Source organism: Prionailurus viverrinus, chromosome E1 (assembly GCF_022837055.1).
Source record: "Prionailurus viverrinus isolate Anna chromosome E1, UM_Priviv_1.0, whole genome shotgun sequence".
NCBI lineage: Eukaryota > Metazoa > Chordata > Mammalia > Carnivora > Felidae > Prionailurus > Prionailurus viverrinus.
Window position 1 is genome coordinate 9,907,313 of NC_062574.1, and position 16,192 is coordinate 9,923,504.

The 16,192-nt window shown below is 45.6% G+C and overlaps 1 protein-coding gene across 6 annotated transcripts in view; it reads right to left on the minus strand.

Moving 5' to 3' along the window:
- Window positions 1-16,192, minus strand: part of SPECC1 (sperm antigen with calponin homology and coiled-coil domains 1) — a 286,669-nt gene that overhangs the window by 53,150 nt on the left and 217,327 nt on the right. For 5 of the 6 annotated variants that reach the window (XM_047834069.1, XM_047834070.1, XM_047834068.1 and 2 more), the window contains 3 exons: window positions 14,194-14,275; window positions 10,980-11,136; window positions 6,393-6,495 (listed from right to left, as the gene is read on the minus strand). In XM_047834069.1, the coding sequence (XP_047690025.1) occupies window positions 6,393-6,495; window positions 10,980-11,136; window positions 14,194-14,275 (342 nt within the window). Of the gene's footprint in view, window positions 1-5,642; window positions 6,162-6,392; window positions 6,496-10,979; window positions 11,137-14,193; window positions 14,276-16,192 lie in introns of those variants that run through there. The other variant, XM_047834067.1, reaches the window with a different exon arrangement.

The following is a 16,192-nucleotide window of genomic DNA, read 5'->3' on the forward strand; positions in this document are numbered from 1 at the left end:
CTCTCAAGGCAGCCTGTGCCTCAGAACCACCCGAGGCCCGGGCCCCTGCTCGTGAGACTGTCATTCCGGAGATCTAGGGTCAGGCCCCAGCACAGATATTTCATAAAAGCTCCTCCGTGATTTGATGTGCAGTCAGCATTGAAACCAGGACTGGGCAGCAAAATTCTAAGACACCCTTATGATCTCTACTCCCCAGAGTTTCTCCTGTGATCACGCTATGTCATGGAGCAAAAGGATCTGACAGATGTAATTAAGCTTGCTATCGAACTGGCCCTAAAACAGGGAGATTCTCTGAGTGGGCCTAACCTCATCACCTGAGGTTTTACTAAAACATTTTTTTGAATGTTTTATTTATTTTTGAGAGTGAGAGGACGAGCGGAAGAGGGACAGAGAGAGAGGGGAACAGAAGATCTGAAGCGGGCTCTGCACTGGCAGCAGCAAGCCCGACGCGGAGCTCGGACTCACGAACTGTGAGATCATGACCTGAGCCAATGTCGGATGTTCAGCCAACTAAGCCACCCGGGCGCCCCACCTGAGGTTTATTTACAGTAGAATTTTCCCCGCTGGAGACAGAAGTCAGAGATACAAAGTGGGAACAGGAGTGGGACGGGATGGCCACTGGGGCCCAAGGATGGAGGCGGCAACGTGGAAAGAATCTGGGCGGCCTCCACTTGCTGGTGTGACCCTGGGCTGAGAGCCAGCAAGGAAATGGGGCCCTCAATCTTACAAACACAGGGTACCGTCACCAACCTGAAAGACACGAGGGGTGGATTCTTCCCCAGAGCCTCCAAGGAGAACATCGCTCAACTGACACCTAGATTTCAAGTGACGTGGGACTGGGCTTCTTTCTGACTTTTATGAACTATGAGCTCCTAGGCAGGTGTTTTAAGTCCCTGAGTCTGTGGTAATTTGTCACACAGCAAAAGAAAACGACACCGGAGACTTTCAAAGCAATAAAAATAATTGGCCGTTTCCAGCCAAACTATTTTCAAATTATATTTCCCGTAGGAGTGAACTTGAATATCATTTTACATATTTCTTGCTACTGTAACAGTAACTCTAATGTTTTAATTTGACACTCGGAATCTGAGGCCTTTAAAACCTTAAAACAGCCTGTTAAAACATGCTACATGTTATGGATTCTAGCTTTTTTTCTTTTAATGCTTATTTATTTTTGAGAGAGAGAAAAAGAGAGAGAGACAGAACACAAGCAGGGGAGGGGCCGAGAGAGAGGGAGACAAAGAATCCAAAGCAGGCTGCAGGCTCCAGGCTCCGAGCTGTCAGCATAGAGCCTGACGCGGGGCTTGAACCCAGGAACTGTGAGATCATGACCTGAGCTGAAGTCAGAAACTTAACTGACTGAGCCACCCAGGCGCCCCTAGCTTTTGAGAGGTAGGGAAGCTATGGGTAATCCCTACCTGTGCCTTCAGCCAAATAAATCACCAGTGTTGGCCACACTGGCCGGGTATGGCAGGGCTCTGGGAACACACCCACGGTGCCACCTTCAGAGGTATGGGGTGGCTGTGCCTAGTCACTCTTCTTGGGAGGAACGAGGACTTTGCAGATTTATGGCTGAATTCCATACATTTTTCAGAGTGGCCGAGTCTCTCAACTAAAGGATGGCAGTGACCATCCTTAGCCGAGCTGAGGTCTGAGGGCTTCAGGACAGGGAGAGAAATGACAAAGGACACTCCAGCACAAACTGGTTGATTTCACAACTGCAAGGTGGCCCCCATGGTGTTTTCTGGGTATCGGTAGGACCTCAGCGCTCCAACGCTTTAGGGCTAGAAAGTCCCGGTCTCCATACTGCCATCAGTCAGGGACCTCTCTCAGCATCGGATGTGCCCCCTTCCACTTCAGACCCACTGATGGTGCACTGAGTCCTTGTGATGCTTCAGAAGAAACTCCTGGATTTTAAAGGGTTCATGTGTTAGGTCTACCCAGATAACCCCCCTTCTGCCCTATGTACACAGGAGATTATTTAAGGGTGAGGATCCCTGGGGGTCATTCTTAGAATTCTGCCTATCACACCCACCATCTTGTGTTCTGGCCCCTTCGGAATCCCTTCTGGTAATTACATGAGAGATGAAAATTTCCCTGTCATAACCCAAATGAGAGAATTGAAAGCAGATTTTAAAAAAGAGACGTAGGGTTCTATGTGTCAGGTCTATCCTTGGCTGGGGTTGGAGAGCGATTTGCAGGGGCTTCCTGGAAGCCTGACTTTAAACAAACAATTCCAAGGAAATCTGGGTTGAGTAGATCATCTAGAAAGGTCTCCTCTTTGCTGAGAGCCACTTAAAGCTCGGGGTGGGCCTCACTTTGGACAGAGTGCATGCTTGTGTTTTTCCACTTGACCTCAGTCCTGGGGCTACTCAAGACATCTGAAAGCTGAACCTGAGGGCTCGGCCGCAGGTCTGAGCTGCTGTTCTAACTTTTCACTGCTGTCACGCCATGTTACTTAAGTTCCAATGGACACAGTCGTTACAGCGATGATGTCCTCATTCTGACCTTCCAAGCCTACTACCTGGGATGAGATAAACCCTGATGAAAACATGCAAGTCCTTGCCTTCCTCAGGCGAGGTGAGCCACTGCTCAAATGTCACCTCCCCGACCTTCTTATGTCACTGGTGTCCACACACCCAGTGATCCCAGTTCCCCTGCCCCGAATTTTCTCCACAGTACATAACACCTTCCAATATAGCAGGTACTGTACTTTAAGGTTTTTTTTTTTTTTTTAACATTTATTCAGTTTTGAGAGAGAGGGAGAGAGAGAGAGAGAGAGAGAAAGAGAAGCAGAGCACAAGTGGGGGAGAGGCAGAGAAGAGAGGGAGACACAGAATCTGACGCAGGCTACAGGCTCTGAGCTGTGAGCACAGACCCCGATGCGGGGCTTGAACTCACTGACCGCGAGATCATGACCTGAGCCGAAGTCAGACGCCCAACCGACGGAGCCACCCAGGTGCCCCTCAGGTATTATACTTCTTAAATTTTAATTGTCACTCCTCATGTGGGTGGAAGCTCCATGAGGGCAGAGATTCTGTTTCATTCCCTGCTGATTTCCCAGCACCTAAAATATTACGGGGCCCCAGAGTTTGGACATAATCTATCCGTGCTATACTTCGGTGGGCTAAACAGGAAGTTCTTTTAAGTTGAAATGCACGTGGCTACTGTTTTTTCGTGTTTGTTTTTTTTAAACTGAGCCATCTGAATTTTCTACAGTTTATTTTTGGCTTCCTGAGTCGGAGAAGACAAGCTTTAGAAGGCTTAAGAGGCGTCTCAGACAAACAGGTCTAGACAAAGGATATTTTGTGAGGAGTAAATAAATCAGACACATATGATTTATGTTTCCCTCTAAACTTACAGAGATTTAACGATGAATGAAAATTACTCTTCAGGCAGAATGACCTTTGGGCTTCATCAAGCGTAAAATGCTTGGAAAACTAGTTCAAGATGTACACAAGACAAAACAAAAAATCACCACAGCAGGAAATACTATTCTCATTCTTATGATGGGAAAGGTCTTATTGTATAATCCCTCCCTGCAACCTAATTATAACGGCATTAGGTGCCCAAGGACCAATTCCTTCTGGAAATCTGAATTGTCTTTTTGTATCCATCTAGTATTTCCCTCCATCCATTTCTGTGAGGTGGGGACGTGACAGTGCCATCAAGCGTCAGTGGCCGCGTGCGGCTCGGCCACGGCCAGGACTCTGTTCCTGGCTTTTGTCAGCTTCGGTCTTCTGTTACCGTTCCTACTCCCCCTACCCTAAAGCCTCCCGGGATCACTTTCTCTCCCCTACTCCTCATGCTCTTCCATTTCCCTGGCAGTGTGGCTGACATGCCGAGGGGTGCTGTCATTGGGGTGGCTTTCCTTTATGGGGTGGTTTCAAGCCCTGGAAGGGGCCGACGCAGAGTGTGCAGAGAGCAGCTGAAAGACGAAACGATGCATGGGAAGCCAGCTTTTCCCCTGGGAGTCTCCATTACTGGTCATTAATTAGACTAATCTTTTGCTTTTGCTTTTTGGCGGAAAATGGGGGGAAGAAAGGTAACCTCAAAGACACAAAACGCTTACGTCCTTGGGTGGAGTCTGATTTAAAGACCCGTGGTTGTTGCTATTAGAAAGACAATCCCAGGGGCGCCTGGGTGGCGCAGTCGGTTAAGCGTCCGACTTCAGCCAGGTCACGATCTCGCGGTCCGGGAGTTCGAGCCCCGCATCGGGCTCTGGGCTGATGGCTCGGAGCCTGGAGCCTGTTTCCAATTCTGTGTCTCCCTCTCTCTCTGCCCCTCCCCCGTTCATGCTCTGTCTCTCTCTGTCCCCAAAATAAATAAAAAACGTTGAAAAAAAATTTAAAAAAAAAAAAAAAAAAAAAAAAGAAAGACAATCCCAGCCCTGCTGCTGCTTAACCATCTGGGCTGGCTCTTGGCCAAGGCCTTGTTTTCTTGCTTGTTTCTTTCTTTATTTATCCCCGCTACCCTCAAAGCTTAAGATGGGGGAGGGAGTGTTGTGGTGCTAGCATCTTCAAAATTTTTAGCAAAGTGGGGTAAAGGTATACGAAGGTGGGGCCTGAGTGGGGAGAAGGCAGGAGAAGGCTATTTTATTTTTATTTTAAAAAATTATTTATGTCATCTCTGCACCCAACGTGGGGCTCAAACTCATGATCCCATGATCAAGAGTCACAAGCTCTACCGACCGAGGCACCCAGGCACCCTGGAGATGACAATTTTAAAGAGGATGGCTATTTAATGGGAAAGGTAACACAATCCGATATGTACAAGAAAACACTGGAGAATATTTTCATGTCCTTGGAATAAAGATTTCTGCAACAAGATGCAAAAAGCACTGACCACTGGGAGAAGACTGACACACTAGACTTAATTAAAATTAAAAACTTTGTTCAACAAAAAGGTGAAAATTCAAGCCACCCGGGAGGAGATATTTGCAATACATCTATCTGACAAAGGACGGGTATCCAGAACATATAAAGAGCTCCTGAAAGTAACAAGGGAAAGAAAGACCATCTGATTTAAAAATGGGCCAGACACCCGAAGGGCACATCCATCCCCAAATGGACTACCCAAATGTCCAGTCAGCATACGGAAAAGTTCTCAGCCTCACTGGCCGGCAGGGAAGTGCAAACCCCAACCGCAATCAGACACTAGTACACGCTGATCCAAAGACTGGGACAACGCAGAAAAACGGGTCTCTCATCATTTGCTGGCGGGAGGTAAACAGCACAACTGCTTTAGAAATCTGTTTGGCACTCTCAACTGTGCTTGGATATATGCATCCCCGATGGCCCAATAATCCCATTTCTGGGCGTAGGCCCAGAAAGAACGAGTACACGTGTGTTCCGAGAGACACACACAAGAACACACCCACACTATTGCAAGAGCCCTGAACTGGAAATAACTCATCGGTCCGGCAATGATAGAACGGATAAGTAAATAACGGTACGATCACACAAAAGGTTCCAAAGGGTAAAGAGAATGACGAACTACAGCTGGGGTAAGCCTTAGTAACTTAATACTGTATGAGAAAAGCCAGATGCAGGTATCGTAGTTTTTGACTGCGTTTATGTACAGTTCAAGTGCAGGCAAAACTACTCTAGCATTTAGGGATGCCTGCTTTTTGTTGAAAGCTATGAGGAATAAAACTGAGGACAAGAGTTATCTTTGGGAGTGGTGAGGGGCTACGATTAGAAAGTCATAAGAATTTTGGGGAACCGGCGATGCTCCATTTCTGGATGTGAGTGGTGACTGCGTGGGTTTTCACCTCATAATCATCCATGAAACTATCACTTATACTCGAGGTATTTTTATCTTTATATACGGTATTTCACAATTAACAAAGCTTACACTTTTAGATCGGGTGTCACTTCCTTGTGTAACCTTCCCAGAAAACAAATACCGTCCTGATAAACTTGAAACTTGAAGTTTGCAACTTGAAACTACATGCAAACAACTCTCCAAGTAACAGAGAAATGCTGAAGACATTCTAAGCGGGGCGTTCGTATCAATCAGGAAAAGGTGCCTCCTTCGGGAAGATGGTGCAGCAAACGCGGTCTGTCTGGACTGAAGCAGCCTGTTGGGTGCACTGCTTGCAGGGTTTGTATGTCCTCTGAGCAAAGAGAAAGGTGCCCCTTCCCACAGGAGATGCACACCTGGGTTGAGGTACATGGTTCGTTGGGCAGAGCACAGACTGGCTCTCAGTCCCACTCCCCTCTTTGGGCACCACAGCAAACCCCACTACCTGGCGGCCCCTCCCCCAGAGAAGAGAAGGACACGAGTTCTACGCACACCGGCCCGTCCAAGCCATATGCGTGCCCAGAACAAACCCTGGCAAAGGCCTGCCGCCCAGAGCCGGGTGGAAGCCGGTCGACACGGTCGCTTACCGCATAGCCTTCCGTCTTCTTCTGACACCATTTCAGGAGAGCGTTGCGCTTGGAGCCGCCATATTCCCGGGCCAAGGCAGCCAGGGGGTCTCTTCTCTCCACACTAGTTAGAAAGAAGAGCACGTGGTAAAGAGAAGAGGCTGATTTTTAGGACCCTCAAGTAGGCAAGAAACAAATAACTAGATTATAGAGCAAAAGTCTAGGTCTCTCCAGTGAGATGCGTCTTTATTATGTCATGCCAGTCATACGAATGATACGTCTTTATTATGTCTCACGATATGAAGGAAGAATTAAATTGTACTGCTTGGCTGTCAGAAGTCTGGAAACAGGTTGATTTTCGTTTTCGGTTGTTTTTAAATCCATCTGTTGTTCCATTCATCTAGCCCTTTAGCTATTAAGTACAGTATCATTTTAACTAAAGACTCTAGAAAACTATTCTACGTGTTCCAAGGCTACACCTATACCTACGTAACCTATGAAAGGTGGGCTGAAAGGCCATTTAAAACCACTAGATTGGCTGCTTATGGAGAGGTGATAGGAATGGAGATAAAAGGGGAAAATCAGTCAAAACTACTCAAAAGAGGGGCTTTGCACACTCCAAAAGTGATACTCCCCAGTTTGTGAGATACTAACTCATTTCTGAGCACCTAGCCAAAGGAAGTGATTTTACTAAATAATATAACAGCACTCTGAGAGCAAGACTTCAGGCACCCTCTTCTCAATTTTTATTTTTTTTAACTTTGTAAAGAAAAATATTTTTTTTAACATTTATTTATTTTTGAGAGAGATAGAGCACAAGCAGGGGAGGAACAGAGAGAGAGGGAGACGCAGAATCCAAAGCAGGCTCCAGGGTCTGAGCCGTCAGCACAGAGCCCGACGTGGGGCTCAAACTCATGGACCGTGAGATCATGACCTGAGCTCAAGTCAGCCACCTAACCAACTGTGCCACCCAGGCACCCCTCAATTTTTAACAGATGCCTATGTTACTTTAAAAGAAATTTTTTAAATGTTTATTTTTGAGAGAGAGAGAACAAGTGGGGGAGGGGCACAAAGAGAGGGGAACAGAGGATCCAAAGTAGGCTCTGTGCCAACAGCGAAGAGCTCAGCAGTGGGCTCGAAACTCACGAACCGTGAGATCACAACCTGGGCTGAAGTTGGACACTTAAGCCGCTGAGCCACCGAGGCGCCCCTTGGCACTTTTTTATACTAGCAAATAATTGGAAACAATCAGATGCACATCATCAGGAAAATTAGTGAACAGAGGTACAGTCATACAAAGGAATACTATACAGCAATAAAAGCCAACGAACTGAGATGTACGCGATGACTTGAATGCACAGCAGGAACAATTTTGAATTTAAAAAAAAAAGAGAAAAGCACTGTATGTTCCCATTTATACAGAAGTTTAAATGAGAACTTAAATAATGTATTGTTTATATTGTTTGGGGGTGCAAGCGTACGTGGTGAAACTGGAAAGGGAAGCAGAGGACGACATACAAAACAGGACAGTGGTGATCTTGGGGCGGGGCAGGGAGGTGAGGCCAGCGCAGAGGGGCTGGCAGGAGATTTCAATGGTAATAATAATTTTCTCTTCCTTATACTGGAAGGTTGATATCCAGGTGCACTGTTGTTCTTTATACCTTACACATATCTTATTATTGTTTTGTATCATTCTGATACTTAATGAAAATACTTTAAAATATTTTTAGGGAAGAATGTAATGATTCCAGACCTCAGCAATCCGAATTAGGGTAGAGATGGTAAGAAAACTTCATAAACTTGCATTAAAATTTTGCTGGTGCCATCTGATGCCTGGTTTTTCTTGTACCTGGCATCATCTGTAAACTCATATCCGTGAGTTTCCGTGGTCAGAGTCACGAAGAGCCTATGATGTTACAGTGACGTGGCCTGTGTTTACTAAAGCCACGTCTTACTTTGTCATTTAGAGCTGAATTTGTAGGTCTGACAAATGAGGAAAGACAAATGAGGAAGGTTGGGAGAAGAGTTTCTGTAAAGGCGGACAACTAAAACATTTACTGGACAATTTTCTTTGAAAAGATAAAGTTAACTAGATGTGGTGCCTGCTCCAAATTAATATCAATGGGATGAAAACTTCCAAAAGAAATTAATTTCTATCCTGTCATTCGTCTCAGTGATGTGAATACAAAAATAAAACAACACAGTGATTTCCACTAATTTAATCTTTCACGATGAAGGGTATCACATCAACAGCACACACACATAGCCTTTTCTTTTTTTTTTTTCTTTAAAAAAAAAATTTTTTTTTCAACGTTTTTATTTATTTTTGGGACAGAGAGAGACAGAGCATGAACGGGGGAGGGGCAGAGAGAGAGGGAGACACAGAATCGGAAACAGGCTCCAGGCTCTGAGCCATCATCAGCCCAGAGCCCGACGCGGGGCTCGAACTCACGGACCACGAGATCGTGACCTGGCTGAAGTCGGACGCTTAACCGACTGCGCCACCCCGGCGCCCCACATAGCCTTTTCTGTACACATTTGTGGCATAAAGAAAAGAGCCATTTCAGAGTAGCACTAATTCTGGTCCTTAAAAACAAGATTTGGGGGGTGGCTGGGTGGCTCAGTCAGTTGAGCCTCCGAGTCTATGAGTTTGAGGCCTGCTTTAGGCTCTGTGCTGGCAGCTCGGAGCCTGGAGCCTGCTTCAGATTGTGTGTCTCCCTCTCTCTCTGCCCCTTCCTTGCTTGCTCTCTCTCTCTCTCAGAAATAAATAAACATTTTAAAAAGCTAAAAAAAAAAAAAAGTTCTGATCATTTAAATCTCCTGTGCAGAAACAAGACTAATGTGTAATATCTGGGGCTTTAAGTTAAACCTCTGAAAAGATATGACTTCATCTATTTGGGTGCAAATATAGGCCACACCCAAAGGTATGACAAGAGCTGAACTTATTCAGACTTTTATAAAATCCTATTGTAACACGCATAATGCTGTAGTTATGATGTTTGCTAAAAAGCCATTACTACTAAAGTGCCCTGTTTTGTGTACTCATCTATCTATGTACTCATAAGCACTGACTGAATGAAATGTTGTGTGCGTAACACAACACAGGGGGCTGGGAGAGACATCAAAGTGTGAGACGAGGTATTCACCATCTACTAAAGTGCAACGTACGAGCACCTGGGTAGCTCAGTCGGTGGGGAGTCCGACTTCGGCTCAGGTCATGATCTCACGGTTCGTGAGTTTGAGCCCTGCATCAGGCTCTGTGCTGACAGCTCAGAGCCTGGAGCCTGCTTCAGATTCTGTCTCTCTCTCTCTGTCCCTCCCCAGCTTACACTCTGTCTCTCTGTCTCTCTCTCTCTCAAAAATAAACATTAAAAAAATAAACATAGTGCAGCCTTCAATGGGGACAAAGGCACACACACCACACCACAGTGGATTAAATACCCAAATGAGGTTAAGACACCAAAGGCAGAGAAAGGGGGCATCGACGCTACCAGGGTAGTTTGCTTGGCTTTGAAGGAGAAGGACTTAGGGGAGTATGAAAGGGACAGAAGGAAGACAATTCAGGCCAGAGCCTCGCGAGCAGTCAGCAATGCATGTGTTAGCGGCAAAGGCTGAGAATAAAACAGGCTCTGACCGAGCGGAGGGCAGGGACACGCTAGCACGTGAGCAGGGTGAGACTAAGCTGCAGAGAACCAGAATAAGGAGCGAGGGTGGAAGAGTGCATGACGAGTCACGGGAGGTTTCTGACAAGGTCTGCACGGGACGCGCTCGGTGTTCTAGAGGATGACTCTACGTGGGGAAGCAGCGAGCGGCTAGAGGGCGGGGAGGTTTGCCGTGGCCTGGGTGAGCAGGGGCACAGAGCAGGGAGGAAGTGGCAGAGGTATGAGCAAAGACAGGTTTTTGGTGACCACCCCCGCAGTCTCTGTCCCCCCTCCACCACCCACCCCCCCCCATCACCACTAACGGGCTCTTTCAACACTGACTTCAAAATGCCCCTCCAGTCCTTCCGACATGCCACTGTTTACTGAACCACTGCTCGCAATCAGAAACAACAGAAACAAGAGGCCACAAACCTAGTGGTTCCCCACTGCTTTACCGAAATGAGTACAGACCTCTAGCCTTGGCAATGAAGATCATTCACAATGTGACTCCAACCCGCCTTTCCGGTGGTGATACCCTAACCACCTATCTGCCTCCTGGCCAATCCTGACATTGATGATGTGTGTGCCAGGGCCCCTGCCCTCATGCGGCCCGCAGTCCAGTCTAACCAAACTAAACCACCGCCAGTTCCCTGAACTTCCAGCAGAGCCTCAAGGTGACGCCTGCAGGACCCCTGTGGCAGAAACGCTGCCTCCTCACTCCCGACTTCCTCATCCAACTAACAACTCCCCACGTAGTCTGCTTATACTTCTTTTTCTACAGCTCTTATTTCACTCCGCACCGTCCTGCTGTGCAGTGCCCTCCTCTCTTGCTGAAGGCAGGTGCTGAGTCTGGGTCCTTTTCATTCAGGAAATATACGTAAGAAGGAAACTGACCAGAGGGGATAAAATGGAAGGAAGAACACAAGGTCATCAGCCCAGTGCTTTCTCACTGATTCAAATGCGATACCTGAGTTTGCTGTGTGGTTTCAAGCCCCCCGTGGAAGCGCTCAGCAGCCTCGTGTTCCCGAAGCCCAGAGAAGGGGGTCTGCTCAGAGACTCGAGCGAGGGGCTCTTGCGGAGGTAAGGGTCCGGTTTCAGGTCCTCACCCCTTCCCTTTAGAAGATCTGTGTGAACAACAACATAATCACCTACTCCTGAAGAAGAGAAATCTGGTCACCACGCTTTCTTCTCAAGTACCATATAATTCTCATCTTATTCTCAAGTACAAATATATATAACAGATATAGATTTGTAGATACAGTTTCCGATTAAGTAATAAAAATGCAAATAGGGACATAGTGTTTTCTAGAAAGGATTCTCCAGGCAGGACTGACTACAAGACTCATAGAGACTGTTGACAAATTAGCCTCTTCTTCAAGAATTATGAGAATTTCAAGATGGCACCCGTGGAACACTGAACTGAAGCCCTTCCAAGAGCTCTGCACGGGTCACACGCCCACAAAACCAGCCCTGCCCCCAAGTAAAGCACTTTGTTTTAATCAGTGGGCATCTGAGAGAGAGAGAGAGAGAGAGAGAGAGAGAGAGAGCTGGTAGGTAGGTGCCCAGTGGGATTTTCAAGTCACAGGTGGCAGCAGGCAAAAAGCTGATTACTTTTGCAAGAATTGATAACTATTTTGCAAGAAAACAAGCCATTCCAGTCATAGGGTCTGGCTTGCTTACAAATAAGCAAAAATAACTCTTTAAAGGCTCCTCTCTGCTGTTATATTAGAAACCAAAACACGTTGATGCAACAGGCTGGATCGTCCCGATGATGTTTCTTAAAGGACCACAAAGGTATAGAATGGGAGGAAAATTTGAGATGGTCTGGTCTGTAGTTAACGGGGGCAACGGCACAGAACTCAGTGATTTGCTCAGTGCCACACGACAGGCCTCTGTGACCAGGCTAAGCCCATGGTCGCCTCCTATGACACCACAGTCACGGAAGAAAACAATACTTGTACAGCTAAGAGCCACCAATTATGGGTAGTAAAGTGGGGAGTGAGGCTAATTAGCCTGGAAGAGCAGAGGGAAAACAGTGCTTACATCACTGAAGAAAACAACAAAAACAACGCATTAATCCCACTTTGGCAGCTTTTGATGACCTCAGTCTTGGCAAGGCTGGGTTGAATGCAAGCAACTTTTACCATGTAATCCTTTTTTAGTATGGTAAATAGAATCATCCGGGTAGACAGGTGCCTGGTGGGCGAAAAGAGCGGCTGCTGACAATGAACTGTTTACTTCAGGGCAAGAGCCAGTATGGCTTTGGCGTCAGTATTTATCTTGTCAATTAAACAAATGGTTTCTTGACACAAAAGGAAAAAAGAAATTTTTTTTTTTTTTTTAATAGGCCTCACGCCCAGTGCAGAGCCCAACACAGGGCTTGAATTCATGACTCTGAGATTAAGACCTGAGTGGAGATCAAGAGTCAGATGCTTAACTGACTGAGCCACCCCGGCTCCCCACCAAAGGAAATTTTAAAATGGGAGGAACAGAGAAGACAAATGTTATGACCTAAAGCTCACCTAGTACATTTAAAAATGGTTAAGATGGTAACTTTTATGTTATAGGTATTATATAATCAACTTATTCCTTATTTTCCACTATATGGCAAGTGTAGGAACTTAAATCGGGTGGGTTTCCAATACCCTGTTTTGGCCTCCCTCCATTTCTCTAGTTTGCAGAGAAATAATGACCTGTTCTACTGGACTCACTTACCCTTTGTTTTTTCTTATTCTCCTGCCCTTAGACACCATTTTCTTCTTCTTCCTTGAGGTCATTATCAAGTCCTACATAAACCACTGTCACTATCTGATCAGAGCAATCACCAGCCTCATTTCCAAAAGGCAACATGGTGAAAAGAATCAGAAAAAAAAAATCCTATCTTGGTCCCAGAGTCATTCAGAATCGGTGGGACCAGTTATAAATCAATTAGTCTCTGTAGGGCTTGAATCTCTCGCATGTAAAATGCAGGGGACGGGCTGAGGCGGTCTTCACATTGTCAGTATTGGTATTTATGTACGTTTAAAATCCTCTTATCCCACGAAAAAAAGAAAACAAAATTCAGAAGTGAAAGAAAATAAGGTGGTAAGGTGAAAGACTTTCCAGTGAAAGACCAAAACAATAACAATAGTTATTTCAGAAATAACTATGTTAAGAATGAACCTAATGGTGTTTGACCATGATCAAAAAGAAGAACAGCTAGAATTCCTTTAGATTCACACCGTGTTACAGAAGTTTTGTCTGATGCTTAGCAACACGGGACTTCTATCTATGCAATCTAGATTTCTGGCTTTCTGGCCTTCCTGTTAGGCACCAGCAAATAATTCATTTAGTGTTTGCGTTCTTTTTTATCTTTGTTGTTTCCTCACAACAGTGACCACAGAATCATACACATAAATTTCTAGGGTAAATACTCAGGACAAGCTTAACATTCTGCTAATGCCTCTTTGTTCTGACAGGCGAACTGATTCCAAGAGACCAGACGTTAGAGTGGTAACAGCCAACACTTCCACAGCACCCACCCCACACCCGGCCGCGTTCACTCAGCCCCTGGAGCGATACTATGAGGCAGACAGTGTTCTTCCTTTTTTTTTTTTTTTCCTATGTTTATTTATTTATCTTGAGAGACAGGGTGCATGCACCCAAGGGAGGGGCAGAGAGAGAGAGAGAGAAAGAGAATCCTGAGCAGGCTCTGTGCTGACAGTGCGGAGCCTGTTTGGGATTCTCTCTCTCCCTCTCTGTCCACCCCTCCCCTGCTCGTGCTTTCTCTCTCAAAATAAATAAATAAAATACCCGCGGGAACAACAGGAAGGGGACTACGCTCAGAGACAGAGCCCTAAAGAGGCAATATTTCAGGAATTGTGGAAGCAACAGACCTTTAGAATCAGATAAAATTTTTTTCTTAAAATAGTGACTTCTAAAGATTGTAAATTATTCCCTTGAGATTCAGTAAAAAGCAAGCAACCCCCCCCCCCCCGCCTCCAAATCTGGACATTTCTCCTGAACACATGCACGCTGGGAAGGACAGCTGGCAGGAAACAGGATCCAACACCCGTCACACAAAACATTTGGGGTTTTCAACTGTTTGAGATAAACTCCATGGGTTATTTTTCTAAGCTCGGTTTCGGGCAAAGAAGAAACGTCGACCACACAAAAAAATAAGTCAAAGGTGTTTGTATTACCTGAGAGTGGAAGTTCTGGAAGATCCAAATGCTGAGTCACACCTTTGCTGGCTGGCCGAACGCTACTGTAAGTGGAGTGTCTCTAAAAAACCAAAAGGCACAGCAGCACAGGTGAGCTTGTGACCCCAAGGACAGCGTAAACAAGGCGTGTGTGTCCACACAACGGTTCTTAAACTCATCAGAATCACGAGAGGGAGGTTTTAAAACAACTTATTTAGGGGCACCGGGTTGGCTCAGTGGGTTAAGCATCCGATTTCAGCTCAGGTCGTGATCCCACAGTCTGTGGGTTCAAGTCCCGCACGAGGTCTGGAGCCTGCTGTGGATTCTGTGTCTCCCTTTCTTTCTCTCTCTGCCGCTCCCCTGCTTGTGCTCACCCTCTCTCTCAAAAATAAATATACATTGGAAAAAAAAAAACCACAACTTATTTATTTGAATAGGTAATAAATGCAATTGGCCCGATCCTCAAAAGAACAGAAAGGACATAAAATGGAAAGAGTCTCCCTCTCATTCCCACCACCTGTTTCTTCTCTTAATTAATCATAATTAATCAGCTTTGTGAGTACCTTCCTGGAAAATTCTATGTATAGTCAAGGAGGTGTGTAAAAATACTGTTTCTGAATGGCCAACAGGCATATGGAAAGATGCTCAACTTCACTAATCATCAGGGAAATGCAAATCAAGACCACAATGAGATATCACTTCACATCTGTTAGAAGGGTCATTATTTTAAAGAGAGAGAGAGAGAGAGAGAGAGAGAGAGAGAGAGAGAATAACAAGTGTTGATCAAAATGCAGAAAAATTAAAATCTTTGTGCACTGCTGGTGGGCATATAAAATGGTGCACCCGCTATGGAAAATAGTAGGGAGGCTCTTCAAAAAATTAAAAATACAACTCTTACACAATCCAGCAGTCTCACTTCTGGGTCTATATCCAAAAAACATGAATCTAGAAGACATTTTTGCACACCCATGTTTGTTGCAGCATTACTCACAATAGTCAAGAGGCGGAAACAACCTAAATGTCCATGGACAGATGAATGGAGAAACAAAATGTGGTATTTACATACAGCCTTAAAAAAAGAAGGAGGGGAGCCACCTGGGTGGCTCAGTCGGTTAAGCGTCCGACTTCGGCTCAGGTCATGATCTCACTGTTCATGAGTTCGAGCCCCGCATCAGGCTCTGTGCTGACAGCTCAGAGCCTGGAGCCTGCTTCAGATTCTGTATCTGTCTCTCTCTCTTCCCCTCCCCTGCTCACACTCTTGTCTCTTTTTCTAAAATAAATTAACATTAAAAAAATTAAAAAAAAAAAGAATGCAGTATTTTTTCCACATACTGTCATGTAAAGATGTCTCTGATAGCTTCCTTCATTCATTCAACAAATATTTACTGAGCTTGTACTGTGATAGAACTATGTGCCGGCCACTGATCCAGGCAAAAGACAGAATAGCAAGCAAAACGGATAAAAACCCCTGCCCTCATGGATTCCATTCCAACGACAAAGTGGAATGAGCCAGTGTCCGAATGATGTTTAGTGTGATCTAATTTATAAAACTTTCTCTCCCTCCCCCTTCCCCAACCACACACACTTTTATGCTAAAGAAAAACATCTAGAAGGATACACAACAAGCCATCAACAGTGGTTCTTTCTGGGGCTAGGGAGCAAGGGAGATTTCTAAGTCACTCCCTTTTACAATGGTTAGGTCAGCGTAACACTGATCCAATGGTAACAGAAGTCAGAATAATGGCTACTTTAAGAGATTACTGACTGGGTGGTGGCATGGGGGGCGCCTTCTGGGGTGACGAGAATGCTTTACCTTGGTGTTGGCTGCAGGGGTGGTACATACGGAAACATTCAAGCTATACATGTTTTTTTAATGTTTATTTATTTTTGAGAGAGAGAGAGAGAGGCAGAGTGTGAGCGGGAGTGGGGGCGGGGGGCAGAGAAAGAGGGAGACACAGAATGTGAAGCAGGCTCCCGGCTCCGAGCTGTCAGCACAGAG